Source organism: Mirounga leonina, unplaced genomic scaffold, assembly GCF_011800145.1.
Source record: "Mirounga leonina isolate KUSES-001 unplaced genomic scaffold, KU_Mleo_1.0 Mir_154, whole genome shotgun sequence".
In the NCBI taxonomy this organism is placed as follows: domain Eukaryota; kingdom Metazoa; phylum Chordata; class Mammalia; order Carnivora; family Phocidae; genus Mirounga; species Mirounga leonina.
Window position 1 is genome coordinate 28,638,670 of NW_023270389.1, and position 18,700 is coordinate 28,657,369.

Sequence of the window (18,700 nt, forward strand, 5' to 3'; positions counted from 1 at the left end):
GGGAGTTAGCCCGGCTCTGGGGCAGGTTCGAGGGTGATGTTGGGGAGGGGCACCCCCCAGGGTGTCTCGGGAGCAGGTTGTGTGAGGGTGGTGATGTGGGTGCTCAAAATCCCAGGCTGGGGACGGCGACCTCAGGCCTGGCTCTCCGCCCACAGGGGCTACAAGTGGCACAGAAGGAGGCCCAGATCCGGCTGCTGGAGGGACGGCTGAGGCAGACAGACATAGCAGGTTCTTCTCAGAACCACCTGCTCCTGGATGCCCTACGAGAGAAGGCGGAGGCGCACCCAGAGCTGCAGGCCCTCATCTACAACGTGCAGCAGGGTATGGTGGCTGCGGGCAAAGGCCTCGAGGCTCCTGGGTTCTCCCAGTGCTCCCTAGCTCCAACCCCTGGGGGACCCTCCCCTCCCCAGAACTCCCTCAGGAGCCCCAGTCTGATGCCAGTGGATGAGATGTGGGAGGAGGCCACCCCCTCTCCCCTCACTCTCTTGGGGCCTCTCAACCCTCCTCCCTCCTCCCTCCCCAGAGAATGGTTACGCCAGCACGGATGAGGAGATCTCAGAGTTCTCTGAGGGGAGGTGAGTTTCCAAGGCGAGAGGGAGAGGTCAGCTCACAGAGCATGAACCTGGGGCTGGGGGTGGTGGGTTGCCGTAGGGTCCCAGGGCTAAGCCTAGATTTGGGGGCTCTTTGAAACCCACGAGTCTAAGGCTCAGAGAGCCAGGCTCTCAGGATCCTGAACTCCCTCTGCTTCTTCCTTAGCTTCTCCCAGTCATTCACCATGAAAGGTTCCACCAGCCATGATGATTTCAAGTTCAAGGTGAGTACTACGGGAAGGCAGATGGTAGGCTGCAGCAGGGCCAGTCTCCCCACAGCCTGGTCTCCACCTTCCTGTGCCTCTGCCCTCACCTCCCTGCCCTGACCCAGTATTGCCTCCATCTGGGATGGAGGTGCCCTGGCTGGAACTGGGAGGTGCCCAGATATGTAACCGGTTATAACCCATTCTTTTTGAGGTGTGTGGAAGGTGGGAGGAATGGCTGGAGTCACTGCCTAGTGATGTCACCAGAGCCAGAGGCCCTGCTTTCAAAAATCTCTGCATTCCCCACCTAAGACTCTGCCTCATGCTCTGGGTCAAAGACTAAGTCTAGACCTTTAGTTATTCTGCGTGCAGATTACTGATCCAAAAGTATGGGAGTCAACACTGGGGTAGTTCACCCGCCAACGAGGGATCAGTTATTAGTCTGAACTAAGAAACAGGATTTATTAAACAGAGAAGGGTGGGGGGGAACAGTGAATTGTGCATAGTTTTTGGATAAACTGATTAGGTGGTGACCAGCAAAGAGGTCAGTCTGAGCATTCTGTGTGTGCAGAATCTGAAGAAGGGCAGTAAAACCCTTTTAGTTGCTTTGGCTTCTCTAGAAGCCTCGAGAGAGGGTCTCTGGGTGCTCTTCTCCTGGATCTTCCATCAGTGGTTCTACCACAGGCCAAGAGGCATTATTTCCTTCATTAGAATTCCCCCGGCCCCCCTTTATGTTTGGGTAAGTTGGTTCACCGTAGTCCTTCCATTCCCAGGGTGAGCCCAAGCTGTCTGCCCAAATGAAGGCTGTGTCAGCCGAGTGCCTGGGTCCCCCGCTGGATATCTCCACCAAGAACATCACCAAGTCCCTGGCCTCCCTTGTTGAGATCAAAGAGAATGGAGTGGGCTTCTCCATCCGAGACCCCTACTACCGGGACAAGGTCTCACGCACTATCAGCCTGCCCACCAGAGGCAGCACTTTGTAAGGAGGGGAGCCGGGGGTGTGGGTCAGGGTGGGCAGGGAGTCAGGTCTGGGCCTCACGGGACCCTTCTGTTCTAGCCCCCGGCAGTCTAGAGGCACGGAGACATCCCCTCTGACCCGAAGGAAGTCGTATGACCGAGGGCAGCCCATCAGGTGAGAGCATGTTTCCGAACCTACACCAGAGTCACGGCCATCCTGGGGTGCATGAGTCGCTGTGATGTTCTACCCCGGAGGTCTCTTGCCTACTTTAATCTGGGCCAGTATCACTAAGTCATTCCACTCCCTCCAGTGATCCCTTCCCCATCTTGTCAGGCATGGGCTCAGGAAACATAATCTCCATAAGCACCTTGAACTGGATGGCTAAGCCCGCTGCCAAAAACTGTTGGCTGATGTGGGCTCAATGTTGGTGGCTTTGTAGTGGCTTAAACTAGTCATCGTGCTGATGTGCTTCAGCTCCTTTTCATGACCAGGGGTCCTTGGGAGGCCTCAGCCCTTTCTAAGTTCTTGTCGTGTGAAAAGAGTGTAGACGTTTAAAGAAAAACCAGGAGATGATGGCAGAACAGTGGACCAGTCTCTAATTGGTCAGTCACACATAGGACCAGGACCCACAGAGCTTCTTCAGATCACCAGATGCCTCCTAGGGTCATCTGGTCCATGCACTTAATTTTCAGAGAGGTTCGATGGCTTTCTCCAGGTCCCACAACTAAGTAGTAACAGAGCAGGGGCTCAAGATGACCTCTTGCCACCTGACCTGGTCGGAGGCAGGAGGACTTGCTCAGGCTACCAGGCCTCCCTCCTATCCGAAGCCTGGACAGATGCCCATGCCCATGGCTTGCGGTGGGTGCCTTTGGTGGGGAGGAGTTGCATAGATATCCGTATACTTGGGACCTTGTAGACCATCACTTCACCCATGAACTGAGAGAACACACTTCAGCTGCAGTCTGAGGGACTTAGGCTGAACTCATGAAGACTCTTCAAAGGAAGGGAGGATTTAGGCCAAACCTGACAACAACTTTCCAAAGAGAGGGATGTTGCGCTATTGGAATGGGGTGGTGCAATGAAGTCTTCGACTCTTCCCTGTTGATACAGTGAATCCTCAGTATTCACAGTACTTATGTTCTTATCAAGCCACTGTGAACACTGAATTAGCAAATACAGAACCACTGCTCCTGGGGAAATATGGGGTTAGGTTCCTGAGAGCTTCTGGTCACATTTCATCAGCCAATCAATACAGAACTTTGCTTTATGTGTGTTTCTGTTTAAAGGTACCTTAGTTAATATATATTGTTGATTCATTAACATTGAACTCGTAGCCAACAGCATCATAACTCACTCCTGGATGAAGCTTTTCTAACACACGTATTTTCTCCATAAGACACAGCACAGCCTTCATGGGCTTAGACACGTGCCAGACAGCCCTTCGGTACTATGCTTTGGGGACGTTTTTTAAACAGTGAATCACCAGTGAAAAGCACAAAAATGCAAAAAACATGACCCTAAATAGAGCACAGGAAGGCCAGTTGTTGACAGCATGAGAGCAGGCGGGCAGAGGGTCACCTCATTTGACCTCCGCTGGGAACGTGTGCATATGGGGACTTGGATTTTTCGCTGCTCTGCTCAATGTCTGGGAATGACCCCCAAAGCACTGTGAGAGTTAATTTGGGATTACTAATACACTGTAATGAGCAGGTGAATTCCCAAGTATGGCATCCATGACTAACGACGACGGGCTGTCTCCAAACAGCGTCCGGGAGCTGAATCCGGAGCTGGGCTCTTAGATTGCTGCAGAGCAGGCCCTGCCCTGTGGGCTTTCCAATCCCGGACAGAAAGTGGTGCTGGAAGCACTGTGCGGGTGTGAGCCTGTGGGGTTTGCTCACTCACAGATGCTGCTCTGTCCCTGCTCACCAGGTCCACGGATGTGGGATTCACGCCGCCCTCGTCCCCTCCTACTCGGCCCCGCAACGACCGGAACGTCTTTTCTCGTCTCACCAGTAATCAGAGCCAAGGCTCAGCACTGGACAAGTAAGAGCCAGGACTGGCCGGGAAGGGTGTGGATGAGGTGGGCTGATCCTTGCCGCAGGCAGGGCTGGGGCAGCCGGGCGGCCCCTAACCACGCTGTCCCAGCCCCTCTGAGAGATGAGGCTCTGAAGCTCCCCTGCGGGCATCTCTGACCTTTCTGTTCTAACTGTGGACCCTTCCTTCCCCCCAGCATGCTGGGACCTCAGGAGAGGGCAAGAAGGAAGCCACAGGGATGGGGGGCAGGCAGGTGGGGATGTGCGTGCAGGTCAGGCCCCCTACAGGGACTCACTAACTGAGCCTTGAATCCTCCTCTGCTGCTTCTTTGACTCTTCGATTTTTCTCTGAAACCCCTTCCTTGAACTTCAGCCACTCCCTCCCTGCCACAGATGCTCAGATGAGGCCCCAGGGGCCCTTCTGTCCTGGCAGAAAGGGACCCCCTATTGCCTTTGTGTGGCAGGGTCGGCCCAGCTGTAAGTACAGCTCCTGTCAGGCCACTGTGACCACGGAGAGTACAGCGGGGGTTAAGGGCAGTCCCGTGAATTCAGAAGGCACTTCGTTGTGCATCCTGCTTTTGTATATGTGATTCGTGTGGACTGCACATCAGCCATGAGAACTGTCTTCCCTATTTTACAGAAGAGGAAATGAGGCTTAAAGAGGCCCAAGGACATTCATTCACCTAGAAACTGGAGGACTTGGGCCCAGAACCTGGGGCTTCTGACCTGCTCCATCATACGTTCCTAACAGTGGGACTCTGCCTTGGGGGAGGGGGTATCCTGGCCTCCATATGCTCCCCTCCATGCTCCCTACACTCTGGACCCCGCTCTGGCCCTCTCCCACTCTCTGCAGCCTCCGAGAGGGCTCCTCTCTTGGCTCCCTAAAAGTTTCTCTACCCTGGCAGGGAGGAGGGGTGCAGTGCTGTTGTTCCGGGGAGCCTAGGCTAGAAAGTGCCAGTTCCTGCACCTGGCACCTGACATCAGCCCTTCCCCACAGAGACATCTCTGGCTCCGTCAAAATACTGCTCCCTCCCCAGACCCACCTTGGCTCAGTCCCCATTTCGGGAGGAGGGTACCAAACCTGGACCATGCCAACCAGGGCACCGCCCGCCCACCATATGTTTGCAATCAATAGGTCCCTTTTCTGGAAGCATTGAGGTGGGACTCTGGCCCTTTCGGCCTGGTGGTCCTCTCCAGTGGGCCAGGTCTTGGGGCCCATATGTGGTGCAGGCCCAGCTCCTAGGTATAGCCCAGTGGGCTTGCTGGGGACAGTCCCTGAGGAATGGCTGGAAGGAGTCAGCTCCTGGGGAGAAGTAGGAGCAGGCATGGCTTCCTTTGGCCTCAGGCATGTAGGAGCATTGCTGGGGCAGGGCAGGGTGCCCCCAGCTCGTACGATGGGGCAGCCAGGGGCTTGGAACCAGCCAACGGCCCACGAACTGAGACATCTCTCTGGAGTGTGGGGCTGGCACTCCCACATCTCCCGTGGTCCCCTCCTCACTCCTACCCTGGTAGCCGAGGGACCCCCGCCCCTCCCCACCTCCTCTCCTGCTGTCCCTTAGCGCCCTGACCCTCTGCGTCTCCCTGCTACCCTTGAAGAGAATAACCTGCCCTCTGACCTCCCACGCTGCCGCTGCCTCTGCCGTCCCTTCGTGTGTTTTCCTCTCTCCCCTAATCCAGCTAATTTTCTGCCCTCCCCAGGTCTGATGACAGCGACTCCTCTTTGTCGGAGGTCCTGAGGTACACACAGAATGTCTCCCGTGTTGGCTCCCCAGCTCTCACTCTCTACTCCCCCCTCTCTGCCTCTTGCTGCACAGCCCCTCCCGCCTGCACACCCGAGTCCTCAGCATGCGGCCCTCCTCCCTGGCCTGCCTTCCCCCCCCCCACCCCCCCTCTGCCGTGGTTCCTCCCTCTCAGGGTCGCTGCGTGGCCTCACACTGGCCGCGTGGCCTCACACTGGCCAGGCCCGGCTGGAGCTGGGCGCTTGGGGAGGGGTGCACAGTTGCTTGCCACAGGGGCTGTTCTCTTCTTGTCACCTGGGCAGGGAGGGGGAGAGCATGGGAGCCTGGGGTGGGCTGGGGCTGGGACTGAGCTCTGCGGAGGGCTTGGGGTGAGGGGCAGGGGTGCGGACAAGCCTGGGGGCCTGCGGGGCCCAGCTGGCTGGGTGCTGGTGGCTGCATCCTTGTGACTTGCTCAGCTTGTGCCGGTCAGGTGTGCTTTTTCAGCTCCTCTGGGAGGAGCATCAAGGGGGCGGGCCTGCTGCCCACATCCCCTGGGCACATGGTCCAGGAGTGCCAGGAGACCTCCTCCCTTCCCAGCTTTTGGGATGAGCAGAGGACGGTTTCCCCAGCCACCCCAGCACAGCACCCCACCACGAGGAGTGGGTCGGCGTTGGGCTCAGAGCTGTCTCCAGCTCGCCCACGGTGCCCACTGCTCACCGCGCCTCCTGGCCTGGCTGTTGATGTTTTTGCAAACCTGCCTCCGGGCAGCAAGGCTTCGCCAGCACCAGAAGCTAGCCAGCCTCCTAGCCTCCTTCAAGGAGGAGGGTTAGCCTGGTGATGTACTTCCCACAGCAGTCCGGGCTCTTTCCACCGCCACACAGCAGGGTCAGAAGCGGGGAGCTGGGACAGCTTGGGGGTGGGTCACTTGCGTATGACATCTAGCTGACTGCTGGCCTGGCAGGGGGCCTGGCTGCATCTGTGGGGGCTGTGAGAAGCACTGTGGGTGGGACACTGGTCATTTCAGCAGAGCGGAGGCCACAGAATCAGTGTCAGGAACAGCATTCTCTTTAGGAAAGAACTAGAACATATTTTCAGACCTGCACATAATTTGGCCAGGGCCTCATTCCAAAAGACCCTCACTGAGAAAAGATCATTCCCCAGAACCTCCAGGAGGCCGATATAACACAATCCTCCTGCTCGCTGAGGACAAGCCTCATTCTCCCTCCCAGAGTGTTCATGGGAAGCGAGGAGGTGCTTTCCCAGGTGCATATGGCCTCATTGCCTAGGGGACCCTAGACGTCCCTAACTCAGAGCTGAGCTGGGGGCCCCTAAAGGGACTTCGGCCTTTGTAAGTGACAGCCACAGGTCTGACCGTGCAGGTCCCGAAGGGGTTCATGTGTTGGGGGAGTGTATGTGTGTGTCTCTGCCGGGGAGGGGCCAGCCCCAGAAGAAGTCGCCGACAGATGGATACACTGGCACGGAGGGGCTGGGAGGCTGACAGCCTGAGCATGCTCCCTCCCCGTACCCCTCGCCTCGCCCCTTCTTCCATCGCAGCAGCAGGGAGGAGCCAGCAGCTGCAGGAGCCAGTCCAGCCCTCAGGCCTCTGCCCTGCCTGGCTGGGACCTGCGGGCACTTAGGGCTCAGGATCTGGGTCAGGCAGGCATCAGATGGGAGCTTCCACCACTCCCCCCCTCAACCCCTCCAGGCAGGGCCCGTGTCTCCTTCTTCCTGCCCGCAGCTTGCTCCCCCAGGTGTGCTCAGGGTGGTGACTGACAGGCCCTCCCCCACCTGCACAGCCTATTCCCAGCTCTCGGCATCGATGGCATTGGGCTGGAGTCTCCGGAGTCTCCTTCGTTAGGCCTTAGTCCCCTGTCGGTTCTGTTCCCCTCTTACCTGCGTACCTCACTCAACCTGGCCTCAGTCTTGCTGGCTGACAGGTGCACCCTTTCTCCCTCTCTCCTGGGAAGGGGCATCATCATCCCCGTTGGAGGAGCCAAGGGTGCGAGGACAGCCCCACTGCAGTGCGTCTCCATGGCCGAGGGCCACACCAAGCCCATCCTCTGCCTGGATGCCACAGACGAGCTACTGTTTACAGGATCCAAGGGTGGGTAGAGCCCAGACTGGCCAGGTAAGGTTAGGGTCTCACCCATCCCTGCTTCCTGTGCCAAAGTGGGCTGTGAACACGAAAACACAGCCCTCTGTGAGCTGAGGATGTGGGGTCGGCTTGTCTACTTGTCTCATGTCTCTTGCCTTGGCTCAAGGCTCCGCATCTTGGGTACCCCTGACCAAGTCTTCCCTCGTAGCTGACCCTGGTGGCCCCATCCAGCACTTCCTTCCAAACCTCCCTCAGAAACTTCAGGAAGCTTTTCAGGTGCCCCACCTTGTCTGCTCATCCCAGTCCCCCAACACTACTACCCCCCACTGACATACACCCCAGCACTTACAACTAAGAAATCCCTATGATCTTGGCAGCAGGACCCCACAAAGTCATGATTACTTAATCTCAGCAACAAAATCAAACATTTTACCAGCAGAAAAGACAGCTCTACAGTAGACGTGTTACTAGAAAGACAATTATTATCTTTATTTGCATGGCGAGAGGGGGCCGAGTTGTTAATCTGGGTGTGATTGATTGATTCCAAGTTTTCCCCATAAGATGTGCTTGCCATTTGTTCATTAATTTTGTCAGCTATTAGCAGTTGTAGGAGGAGCACCAGAAGCTGAAGAATTTCATTTTAGCCCAGGGCACCTTGGCAACACACACAGAACTCTGGTGTCTGTACAGAGTTTGCTTGAGAAACCCTGGTCTGAAGTTCTGACCGACTCCTCTCCTGAGTTTCTCTGTGTGCATGCATGCCACGTGAGCATGCCCGGGCGCCTCTTTCTCTCCCTCAGACCTAGGGCTTCTCCCCCTAGATGTCTCTGGACCATCTCCCCCAACCGCCACAGTCCCTGTGTAGGGGGAGCGTGCGTGACCTGGCCCCTGCTAATTGGCATCTGCCCTCCCCATGGTTCTCTCCCTGTCCCTCACAGACCGCAGCTGTAAGATGTGGAACTTGGTCACGGGCCAGGAGATCGCGGCCCTAAAGGGCCACCCCAACAACGTGGTGTCCATCAAGTACTGCAGTCACTCCGGGCTTGTGTTCTCCGTGTCTACCTCCTACATCAAGGTGTGGGACATCCGGGACTCGGCCAAGTGCATTCGGACCCTCACGTAGGTACTCCCCGAGCTGGCTCTCAGCAGTGGGCTGGGTACCAATGCCCAACCCAGGTGACCTGCTCCGTACAGTCCAGTCCGGCTACACAGGCGCAGAGGTCCTTATGGGACTCGACCTGACTCTGAGGGACAAGGTGGGGTCCCTGGGCTGGGGGACAGTGTCTGGGGCAGCAGCTTGGGTGAGCCTTTGGCCTGCTTGTCCCCCTTCCCCCACCCCTGCTTCATCTTAGCCTCCCAGGCCCTGGCCCTGGGCTGTGCTGGGTATCCCCCATGAGTCCAAAAGGGAAGCTGGGAACCAGCGTGGGGCCAGCAGGCAGTGGCAGACCCTGAAGCCACACTGGCCACCTGTCTGCGTAAATGGGCCACCCGAGCCGGTTCTCATTCCTGACCCTGACGGTCTCAGGCGGACGGACATGTGGGGGATGTAAGTGAGACCAGGGCCCCTGCAGAATGAAACTGTTTCCTAGCAGGAGCCATGCTTCATCCTGATGTTTCCATGATAAGCGATCATCGGTTCTTTAACTTGATCCTCAAAAAAGAGTAAACACAGGGGGTTTTGAGGGCGGTGAAACTCCTCTGACACTGTAATGGTGGATATGGGTCACTACGCGTTTGTCCAGACCCATGGAGCATACAGCATGAGCGAGCCCCCATGTCACCTGCGGCCCGCAGCGATGATGACGTGTCAGGGTGGCCTCACCAGCTGTAACAAACGCCCCCCTCTGGTGGGGATGGCGATGGTGGGGGAGGCTGGGGGGCCCCCTCAGTTTTGCTGTGATCCTATAACTGCTCTAAAAAAGGAGTCTTTTATTTTTATTTTTTTTATTTTTTTTTTTAAGATTTTATTTATTTATTTGACAGAGAGAGAGATCACAAGTAGGCAGACAGGCAGGCAGAGGGAGAGGGAGAAGCAGGCTCCCTGCTGAGCACAGAGCCTGAGGCGGGGCTCGATCCCAGGACCCTGGGATCATGACCTGAGCCGAAGGCAGATGCTTAACCATCTGAGCCACCCAGGCGTCCCAGAGTCTTTTATTTTTAAAAAACAAAAGAAGCAGAGTAAACAGAATGGGTATTATCACCTCTTTCTACAGAGGAGGAACCTGGGACTCAGAGAGATTAAGTGGTTTCCACAAGCCCAGCTCAGGGACAGGGACTTTTCTGCTGGCCGTGGTGCTATCTGCCTTGGTCTCTGCCTCGTCAGACCAGAAACTTCCAGGAGGAGTTTCGCTCCCCTCTGTCAGTCAGGGAAGGCTTCCTGGAAAGACTGGGGTATCAGGCCTGGTCTGAGGGAGGTCTGGTTGCTTTCCTGGCCTGTGTGGATGGACTGCTTTGATCTCTGACCTTGCCGTCCTTGCTCGCGGCAGGTCCTCGGGCCAGGTGACCTCCGGGGACGTCTGTGCTGCCACATCCACCCGCGCTATCGCCAGTGCTCAGGGGGAGCACCAGATCAACCAGATCGCCCTCAGCCCTTCAGGCACCATGCTCTACGCTGCCTCGGGCAACGCCGTCCGCATCTGGGAGCTCAGCAGGTCAGGGGACGCGTGTGGCGCCGCGGAGGGCTTGGCGTGGCTATAGGGGGGTCCGTGGCTCTCTGCTGTGGATGCCGCCCGGCGGGGCTGGCAGACCCCCGTGCTCCTCTGTTTCCGCCTGCTGTTGGGCTTGGGTCCCGGCTCTGGGATACCGCACCCTTGTCTTCCAAGGCCCCTGGGACACCGGGCAGCTGATATCTTGGTCCTTGGTCTTGCGTTGAGGGAGGCAGAGTGCCCTGGCCGGCCCAACTCATTCCAGGGCAGACCTCCCCCACCGGGCCCCACAAGCTAGGATCCCCCCTGATCCGTGTCCCCCCACCGGCCGGGCCTCTCCCCACCGCAGGTTCCAGCCGGTTGGCAAGCTGACTGGCCACATCGGCCCTGTGATGTGCCTGACCGTCACCCAGACCGCCAGCCAGCATGACCTGGTGGTGACCGGCTCCAAGGACCACTACGTTAAGGTACCTGAGAAGGCCTCCTGCCTCTGAGGTCTGGGGCGGGGGGGGGGGGGGGCGTTCTCTGCGTTCCTCCTGCCCTCCTCCACCCCTTCCCCCTGGGGCCTTGGGAGCCCTCAGGAAAAATAATGAGACTTCTGGGGATTTATGCTGAAGAAATCACCCCAAAGAGGCAAGGAGGTGTGTGTGCGCAGCAAGTAGATTGCAGCGATATTTTGTAAATGGTGCAGAATTGAAAATAACCTAAATGTCTAAGGGCGAGTAGCAGTCACGTCAATTAGGGAAAACCCACTGAGCAGGTTGCAGTGCATCTACTGAACTGAGAAAATGTGAACAAAACACAAAGGATAGCAAACAACACTAATTCTGTTTGCTCCCCGATTATGTCATTGCAAACCACATGGATGCAGTCAGAAACTGGGAAGTAGAGAAACAGAGGGTGGTTGGTATGATAATGTTTGTTTCAAGTACAGCTAATATTATATTAACTTAAAAATAAAACAAATTGAAAAAGAGGTTCACACCCCAAACCTACCTTTCTCCATATGAGCTGCATGTTGAGCTGTGGGGTCACCGCCTGCATTAACTTATTAAGCCAGTCTGCTCCAGTCCCCTTAGGAAGGGTCCAGACCCAAGCCTTCAGAGTCCTCTATCCCCAAGAAGAAGCAGTGCCCCTCCAGGAGCCCTCTCCTGCTGGGGAAGCTCCTCTCCCCCAGGGCCAGGGCTACCAGCCTGGGTCAGGCCACTGGGTCTGCCGGCTCCCAGGGACCACCGTGCTGTGTGAGAGTAGGTGGGTGGCCCTGGAGCTTCCCCCTTCTCTCTCAGGCGCTCCCCACCAGTTTTTCCTCCTGCAGATGTTCGAGTTGGGTGAGTGTGTGACGGGCACCATTGGCCCCACCCACAACTTTGAACCCCCGCACTATGATGGCATCGAGTGTCTTGCCATCCAGGGAGATGTCCTATTCAGTGGCTCCCGGGACAATGGCATCAAGAAGTGGGACCTGGAGCAGCAGGAGCTCATCCAGGTGTGGTGGGCAGGAGGGAGGGGTGGGCTAGGGTAAGGCCATTCCCCAGTCCGGGCAGGGCCTTGGCGACCTAGGGTCTTGGGCCAGAGCTCCCCCAGCCTGCCTGTTCTCCACCCTCTTCCCCTTTGTGTCCACTCCCCTGCAGCCTCCCCTGTACTCTCCCGTATGCAGCTGCTTTCTGGAAAGGGGCGCTCTTAGCCCCCAGGTTTGACTCGAAAGCTCAGCCACTCACTGTGTTCCCTTTCCTGGAGCGTTTACCCTTGCGAGGCCTGAAGGGTTCTCCAGCAGTGCAGGATCTTAGGTTTGCCTCGGAGTGGGAGACCAAAGGACCTATCTCTGGGCCTCTGCAGTCCCCAGCGTGGGCCCGCGCAGCCCGCCTCCTGGACAGTGCTCTGCCAGTCTGCCTGCCCAGGGACCCCAGAGGCAGAGGGGAGCCTGGTAGCTGCCCTTCTTGTGCGCAGTGGCCCCTGCCAGCAACCCCCTGCCCAGCACTGCCCTCAGGCCTCACTGGCTCTGCTCCTCCCGCAGCAAATCCCCAATGCACACAAGGACTGGGTGTGTGCCCTGGCCTTTGTCCCGGGCCGCCCCATGCTGCTGAGCGCCTGCCGTGCAGGCGTCATCAAGGTCTGGAACGTGGATAACTTCACGCCCATTGGCGAGATCAGGGGCCACGACAGCCCCATCAATGCCATCTGCACCAACGCCAAGCACATCTTCACTGCTTCCAGGTGGGTGCCAGGCGGAGAGGTCTGTGTGTGTCCCCTGCCCCTCTCCCTGGTGTGGGCAGAGTAGGCTGGGGGGCCTTGGGGCCCCTACAGTTGTCCCAACAGGCTCGGCTCATGGAGTAGACCCCTCGGCGCCTGCTAGCCTGTGCTAGCCCTCCAGGAGTGCCTGCCAGGGGCAGGGGAGCAGGAAGGTGCTGGGCCCCAGGTCAGGACTCACCCACCTGTCTGCAGGCCTTTCCTGCCCTTCCCACAGCAGCCCCCCCGCACCCCCCAGCTGTCTTTACCCCCGTCCACGTATCTCAGACCACAGAGCAGCCCTGCCCCCCCTCCGGACCCGCCTCTCTCCTGCCCCAGCTCAGGTCCCCATCCAGGGGATGCCCAGGCCTCTGCCCCACAGGGGAGCTCCTCAGAGGGGTCTCTTCTTTTTCCTTCACGTCCGACTATGTCCCTTCTCTCCTCCCTTTCCCTCCCCATCTCCTCCTGCCTCTCCTCTCTGCCTCTCTGCCTCTCTCCCCCAACAGTGACTGCCGGGTAAAGGTGTGGAATTACGTCCCCGGACTCACCCCCTGCCTTCCTCGCCGAGTCCTGGCCATAAAGGGCCGAGCCACCACCCTGCCCTGACCCTCCTCTCCCGCCTCCTCTGTCATTCTCCCCTCTTTCCTCTTCCCTCTCTTTCTCCACTTCGGTCTGAGCTGCTTCTCAACGGTATGAGATTATTTTACTCCTCCTCCCTACTCTCCCTTCATGCCCTGCCTGGCCCGGACTGAATGCCCCGCCTGCCACTCTTCCTCCCACCCTCCTCTTCCGAGCATGACTAGCGGGACAGACCCCCAGGAGAGGGGTGCCAGGTGGCAGAAGGCAGAGGGGGGAGCATCCGGGCCTGGACAAAACAAAACAGCACCAACGAAAACCCATGACGAGAATTCTGTTGGGGACTTTGAGACCACAGGCCCTCTCCCTCTGCCCAGCAGCCAGCCACCCCTCCACCCCTGCAGTCTGCCCTCATCCTCAGCACTGCTTGTCCCTGGGCCCTAGCCACATTCGGGGAGTTTGGAGAATCTGGCCCATCCTTAACTTTGGGGGTAGCCAGCCAGGCCCACTTTAAGAGCTGACCAGTCCCTCTCTGTCCTCCCAGTGACCTGACAGTGAAGTTCTGGAGCGTGCGGCGGTTACCTGGTGGCCCACCCTAGGAGCACACAGCAGGCCTCACCCTGGCTGTCTTTCAGAGGATGGCCCCCAGACCCTCGGCCCCCCGGCAGCCTGGACAGCACAGAAGGGAAGCTGTGGTCTGACAGGGCCAACTGCCCTGGGGACAGAGGGTGTGGGCCTCGGATGTGGCCCCTCTCCTGCTCTCCTGCCTCTCCCTTGACCTTCCTATGGGATACTGTACCCCCTGTCTCTTGGGGTGGGGAGGGGAGAGAGGTTGGGGAGGAATTTAAGCTGTGAAGCCAAAGGGCATTTTCCCCTCTCATTTCTCTCCCTGCAGCCCCTCGGGCTCCCCTTGCCCTCCCTCTGGCCACATTTTCTCCTGCTGAGCTGGCCATGCCCTTCCTTAAGCCTCTGGCCCAGTCGTAGGGAGCTGTAGGGGAGGCGAAGCATCCCAGCCCCTGCCCTGCCCCTCCGATGAACAGGCCTCCCCCTCTATCCCCTAATCCAGCCTCTGGAGCCGCTGCACCTGCCTCTGAGCCCAAAATGATAGTCCTCAGGTAACCATGGAAACCAGGTGTTGGCAGCTGGGCCCTGCAGCTGACCCTTAGCCCCTTGGCCACCAACAGCCATTCCCAGTTGACCCCAGCCATCCCTTGGGGTCCCTTTCTAATGGGGCCAAGGTAGAGCTGCTAGAAAAATTCCTTTGGGGAGATGGTCAGAAATACTTCAGCTATTTAATTTATTATTATTTTTTTATTTTTACTTTTGCTGTTGCCTCCTGGAAACTGACTTGAAGTTTCTCCCCAAATGTTCTTTCCCTCAGCACTCGGGGGCCAGGAATCCCAAAGGGAATCTGCCCGACCAGCCCTCCAGGGCCACCTCCTCTGTTCGCTTTGCAGCTCGGGCCCGTCCCCAGCATTGCCCCCAGGGACCATTCTAGTGCACCCCTGACCTCTAGGCCGCCTGACGCTTCAGTGCCTTCCTCCACCCCGGGGCCTGGCACTCATGCCGGGCAGCCTTACACCAGCCATGCCCGCGGGCACCACACGTGTCTTTGCACTTGCGGGGTCCCGTGCCCACTGCCCCCAGAAGGCAGGGGAGCTCCACCCCACAGCCCAGGGCCAGGGGCCCCCCTTCCCAGAGTCCTGTGTGGGCCATGTAGGAAGCAGCTCAGAGGATTATGTCTACCAGGATGGCTTGGATGGTGAGGCTGGCCCAGCCCCCTCCCCGCTCACCTGTATTTTCACCCCAACAGGGCCAGGAGTCCTTCCGGCCTCTTTCTGGTTTTTCAGGAGACACATTTTCAAGCCTTAAAGCTGGCATGGGGCAAGAGGCCCTCCCCTTTTAGATTAGCGGTGAAGAAGGAATTCATTGAGTTTCTTCTTGCCATGGGGCTGTGGTTAAATCCGTGTTCCAGCGCCCCCTGTTGGGGCAATTCTGAATTCACAGGACTGGGCCCTGGGAGGAGTCCCTGGACATCCCTCCGCCCCAACCTATCCACGGTGTTTTTCCAATGCTTAACTGGTCCTGTGCTTCCTGTCCTCAGTCTGGTAGCCAGGAGCCCCAACTCTGTTCTGAGATACGCAGTGACTTTTAGACCTTCCAGAGGTAGCTCTGGGTTTGTCCTCTGTGCCTCTGCCTGTTTGGCCAGGGGATCGGAGCCCCCCCGGTGTGGCCCCAGTGTGGCACGCAGGGCAGAGGAGGATGTCCTAGCGGTGAAAACACCTGCTGGGGCCTAAGGGCCCAGCCCTGCTTCCCCCCTGTTCCGAGCAGCCCCTGCCGGCCCCGGCGGTGGAGTCTGGGTAAGCTGATGTGTGCAGGAAGCACACATCCTGGAATACTGGCCTCCTGGAGCCTGGGACAGTCAGTCTGCGATGGCCGGAAATCCCTCCTCCTTCAGCCAGCCCAGGGGAGGCCCAGCCGCTCCCTCGGCCACGTGGAAGCAAGCGCCTCTTCCCCTCCCCATCCTTCTCCCCACCTGATCAGAAAGCTTCAGCCTTGCAACCTGTAAGACTCTGTCTGCATGACTGTTTACAAACCATAGAAACACAAAAGACTGCGCTGCCCCCATGGGCCGGGGCTGCCCCAGCCCGGGGAACGGTACTGTAGCTGCGAGACCCATTCTTGCGCGAGATGTGACCTTACGGCCTGCGAGAGGTGCTCAGCATCATTGCCCACTTTCTGCTCTTTCTGATGGGTCAGCTACCTCATGGCAGGCCGGCTCTGCTGTCCTGGCGAGTATCATTGACTCTAAACTTGAAGTCCCTCGGGAGCCCTGAGCCCTTCCAAAAGCTGTGCTCGGAGAGCGTTGGAATCTCTGCCTACTCCTTCAGGGATGTCCAAGGTACATAGTTAGGGGGCAGGCCCCCAGCATCCTAAAGGTTGGAAGCACAAAATGGTTGTGATTTGAGCACAAATAGCAAGGCTTGTGGCAGGTGGCCTGGGCAGACCTGGGTCCAGGGGGCTCATCCCAGCTTGGTTCTGTCCACAGTTAGACCGAGTATGTCCGGGTCTGGGAGGGCGTTTCCTCGCTCAGACCAGGGCTCGGCCCATGACTTGCCCTGATTCTGGGGGGTTCGTCATACTACTTACTTTTCTTTGCCCATCTGCAGACTTGAGCCGGGGCCAACGCCGGCCCGGCCACATCAGAAGGCGTGGGCCCAGGAGTTAGCTCCCTCTCTCGACCCCACACCCCCCAGTCTTTAAATGCCTGAGCCCAGGCTGGGTCCCAGCCCTACTGGGCCTAAGGAGCCCAGAGCCACATTCCCTGTCCCCAGGGCTGAGCCCCCCTCGAATGCTTTTGAAGCTGACTGCCTGTGGGCCTGCTCGGCACAGTCCCCGGCCAGGCTCTGTTCTCAGTATTAATCAGTTCAGTGTTTGCTCTCATGTGAGTAGCTGATCGCTGCATGACGGCCAGAATTCCCCAAGGTAGCACCTGGAGTTGCCTTGGGAGATTGCCAAGGAAGAGGAAAGGCACACCCAGGCTTTTGAGGTGGTCAGGGTGCCTCTGTGGGTCTGGGAAGGGACACTTGCGGATCTGGGAGTGGTCTCCCTACCCCCCCACCATCACTACAGCTCCAGCCCTCTCTTGTTTGGCCCTGCTGCCCACCTGGGGTGGTGTCGCCTGGGCAGAGGGCAGTTTAAAGCACAAAACCGCCGTAGGGAAGACCGTGGCTGGGACTTCCCCACGACACCCAGTGTGGCAGAGAGTGGGCAGGCCGCAGCTGTGAAGTTAGAAACGCTCTCTTCCCTCACGTAGACCATCCCAACTCTCGGGGGCATCCTCTGATGCGGTCTGGGCCGGGCGCGGGCACAGCCCCTGGCCTGTTCAGCCCCAGCCTGAGCCCAGCGTGTTCACCATCACGTTTGTGGGGGCAGGGCCTGCCCTGCAAGAGCAGTGAGTTTCTTCCCACCCAGCAGCCCAAACGTGTGGCATCTGTCCGTTTGCCATCCCAAACAGGAAACTGCTTACCGCTCTCTTAGCTTAGCCCAGCATCCTGGCCCAGCCTCAGGAGCCGGGGCTTGGCCAGTGGCCCCACCGGCCTTCCTGAGCCTGGCCTTACTCTCCTGGTTCCCAGGATCCCTCACAGCCCTCTTACGTGCACGGACAGAATCTACAAGAAAAATTCTGTTTTCTATGGCATCTTCATTCTAGCCCCCACCCCCTGCCCAGCCCCAGCACTCCAATGAGCCCCCAACCCTTAGCATACCCTGGTCCAGGTTTTTGAACCCTTGTCCCGAGGGCTTTGCAGGGAAGTGGGAACTACTCCAAGAAGAGCCAAGGGTCAGAGAAGACATCTGAAGTGAATCAGGGCCCCGCCCTGCCCACCAGCTCTTTTCTAGGGATCACCCCCTGCCCAGGCTGCAGGGTCTCGTTTGGCTTATGCCCTCCTCGCTATGCGGCAATAGCACAAGATGTATATATGTTTTGTACTTCTGCCGATGATTGTACATAGTGTATGAAAGTTATTTAAGCCTCATGCTGTACATTTCTGTTCCTAGACTGGACGTGTGTGTTCTAAGAAGTTGTCATAAATAAACCCCGAATGACCGTTACCTGTCGTGGTGTGGCTCCTGAGAGCTGCCAGCTTTTGGCTGGTGGCCTTTCTCTGGGGTGGGACATTGGTGCTGGGGCAGGTGGGGCGGGCCCCTGGGGCTGGGGCCCAGCCTGATGAGAATCTCCTGGGCTGCGAGTGTGGGGCTTGCTCAGTGAGAAAGCAGTGTTGAGAGTGTTGCGTTCCCTGCAGACTCTCTGTTGTCCCCTGGGATGGGTACTTTAGCTGGAAGAGGGCACCAGCGCTTACTGAGCACCCACTGTATTCCGGGCACTATTCCAGGCATTTTTCCTTGGATCTTCACTGCCTCTGTGTGATAGGTGGTGCTCTCATTTTCTGAAATGGGCAAAGTCTCAGAGAGGAAGTGGCGTGTCCAGGATCAGCGCCGGTGAGGACAGAGCCAGGACCGTAACCCAGACCTGCCCGACCACAGCACCCGTGTCCTTTCATGAACATAGCAAGTGCCTTTTCCAGAGCCTGGAGGACGCTGTGCATGATGCATACCAGACATACTTCCTTCACTTGCCACTTATGAAGAGAAGACAGAAATATGAAAAGTTTGTAGAAGAAAACAGCTCCACAGTGGTCTTGATTTTTGTTTCTAGATCAGTGCTTTTCTGTCTTTAAAAATGCCTATTTCCCTTTTTTTCCTAAGGCCCTAAAAATGCTCTGTCTCCGCCTATTAGTCTCATTATTTTCAACATAAAAATAGGTCTAAGGGGATGCCAAGCAAACCCATAATGTGCTCTTCCCCCCAGAAGACATGGGATTGTTCCTGGACAACTGAGCTACTCTCATGCTTATAACTCAGTATATTTGACCTGTTGCTACTGTTGTTCAGGAATCCATGGCTCCCATATAATTTTAGATTGCGCTTCATTCAGAATTCACTGTGTCCCCGAGGCCTCATGGCGCCGGTGAACCAATGTTAGCTCTGCGTGCAAGTATCCAGTTTGTCAGGTTTCACTCTCGAGAAAACATTTTTAATAAAAGTTTTATTGAGATATAATTCCCATACCATAAAGCCCACCCTCTTTTCTTTC

General features: G+C 57.5%; 1 protein-coding gene across 3 annotated transcripts in view; it reads left to right on the forward strand.

Annotated features, from left to right (window-relative positions):
- KIF21B (kinesin family member 21B) overlaps nt 1–17,658 on the forward strand; it is a 48,006-nt gene extending 30,348 nt beyond the window's left edge. For 2 of the 3 annotated variants that reach the window (XM_035010364.1, XM_035010366.1), the window contains 14 exons: nt 156–321; nt 524–575; nt 757–814; nt 1,567–1,772; nt 1,851–1,925; nt 3,681–3,794; nt 5,483–5,521; nt 7,470–7,606; nt 8,536–8,716; nt 10,084–10,248; nt 10,592–10,709; nt 11,558–11,728; nt 12,257–12,456; nt 13,589–17,658. In XM_035010364.1, coding sequence (XP_034866255.1) covers nt 156–321; nt 524–575; nt 757–814; nt 1,567–1,772; nt 1,851–1,925; nt 3,681–3,794; nt 5,483–5,521; nt 7,470–7,606; nt 8,536–8,716; nt 10,084–10,248; nt 10,592–10,709; nt 11,558–11,728; nt 12,257–12,456; nt 13,589–13,643 — 1,737 coding nt within the window. In that variant the 3' untranslated portion in view covers nt 13,644–17,658. The remainder of the gene's footprint in view (nt 1–155; nt 322–523; nt 576–756; nt 815–1,566; nt 1,773–1,850; nt 1,926–3,680; nt 3,795–5,482; nt 5,522–7,469; nt 7,607–8,535; nt 8,717–10,083; nt 10,249–10,591; nt 10,710–11,557; nt 11,729–12,256; nt 12,457–13,588) is intronic. The other variant, XM_035010365.1, reaches the window with a different exon arrangement.
- The last annotated feature ends 1,042 nt before the right edge of the window (nt 17,659–18,700 follow it).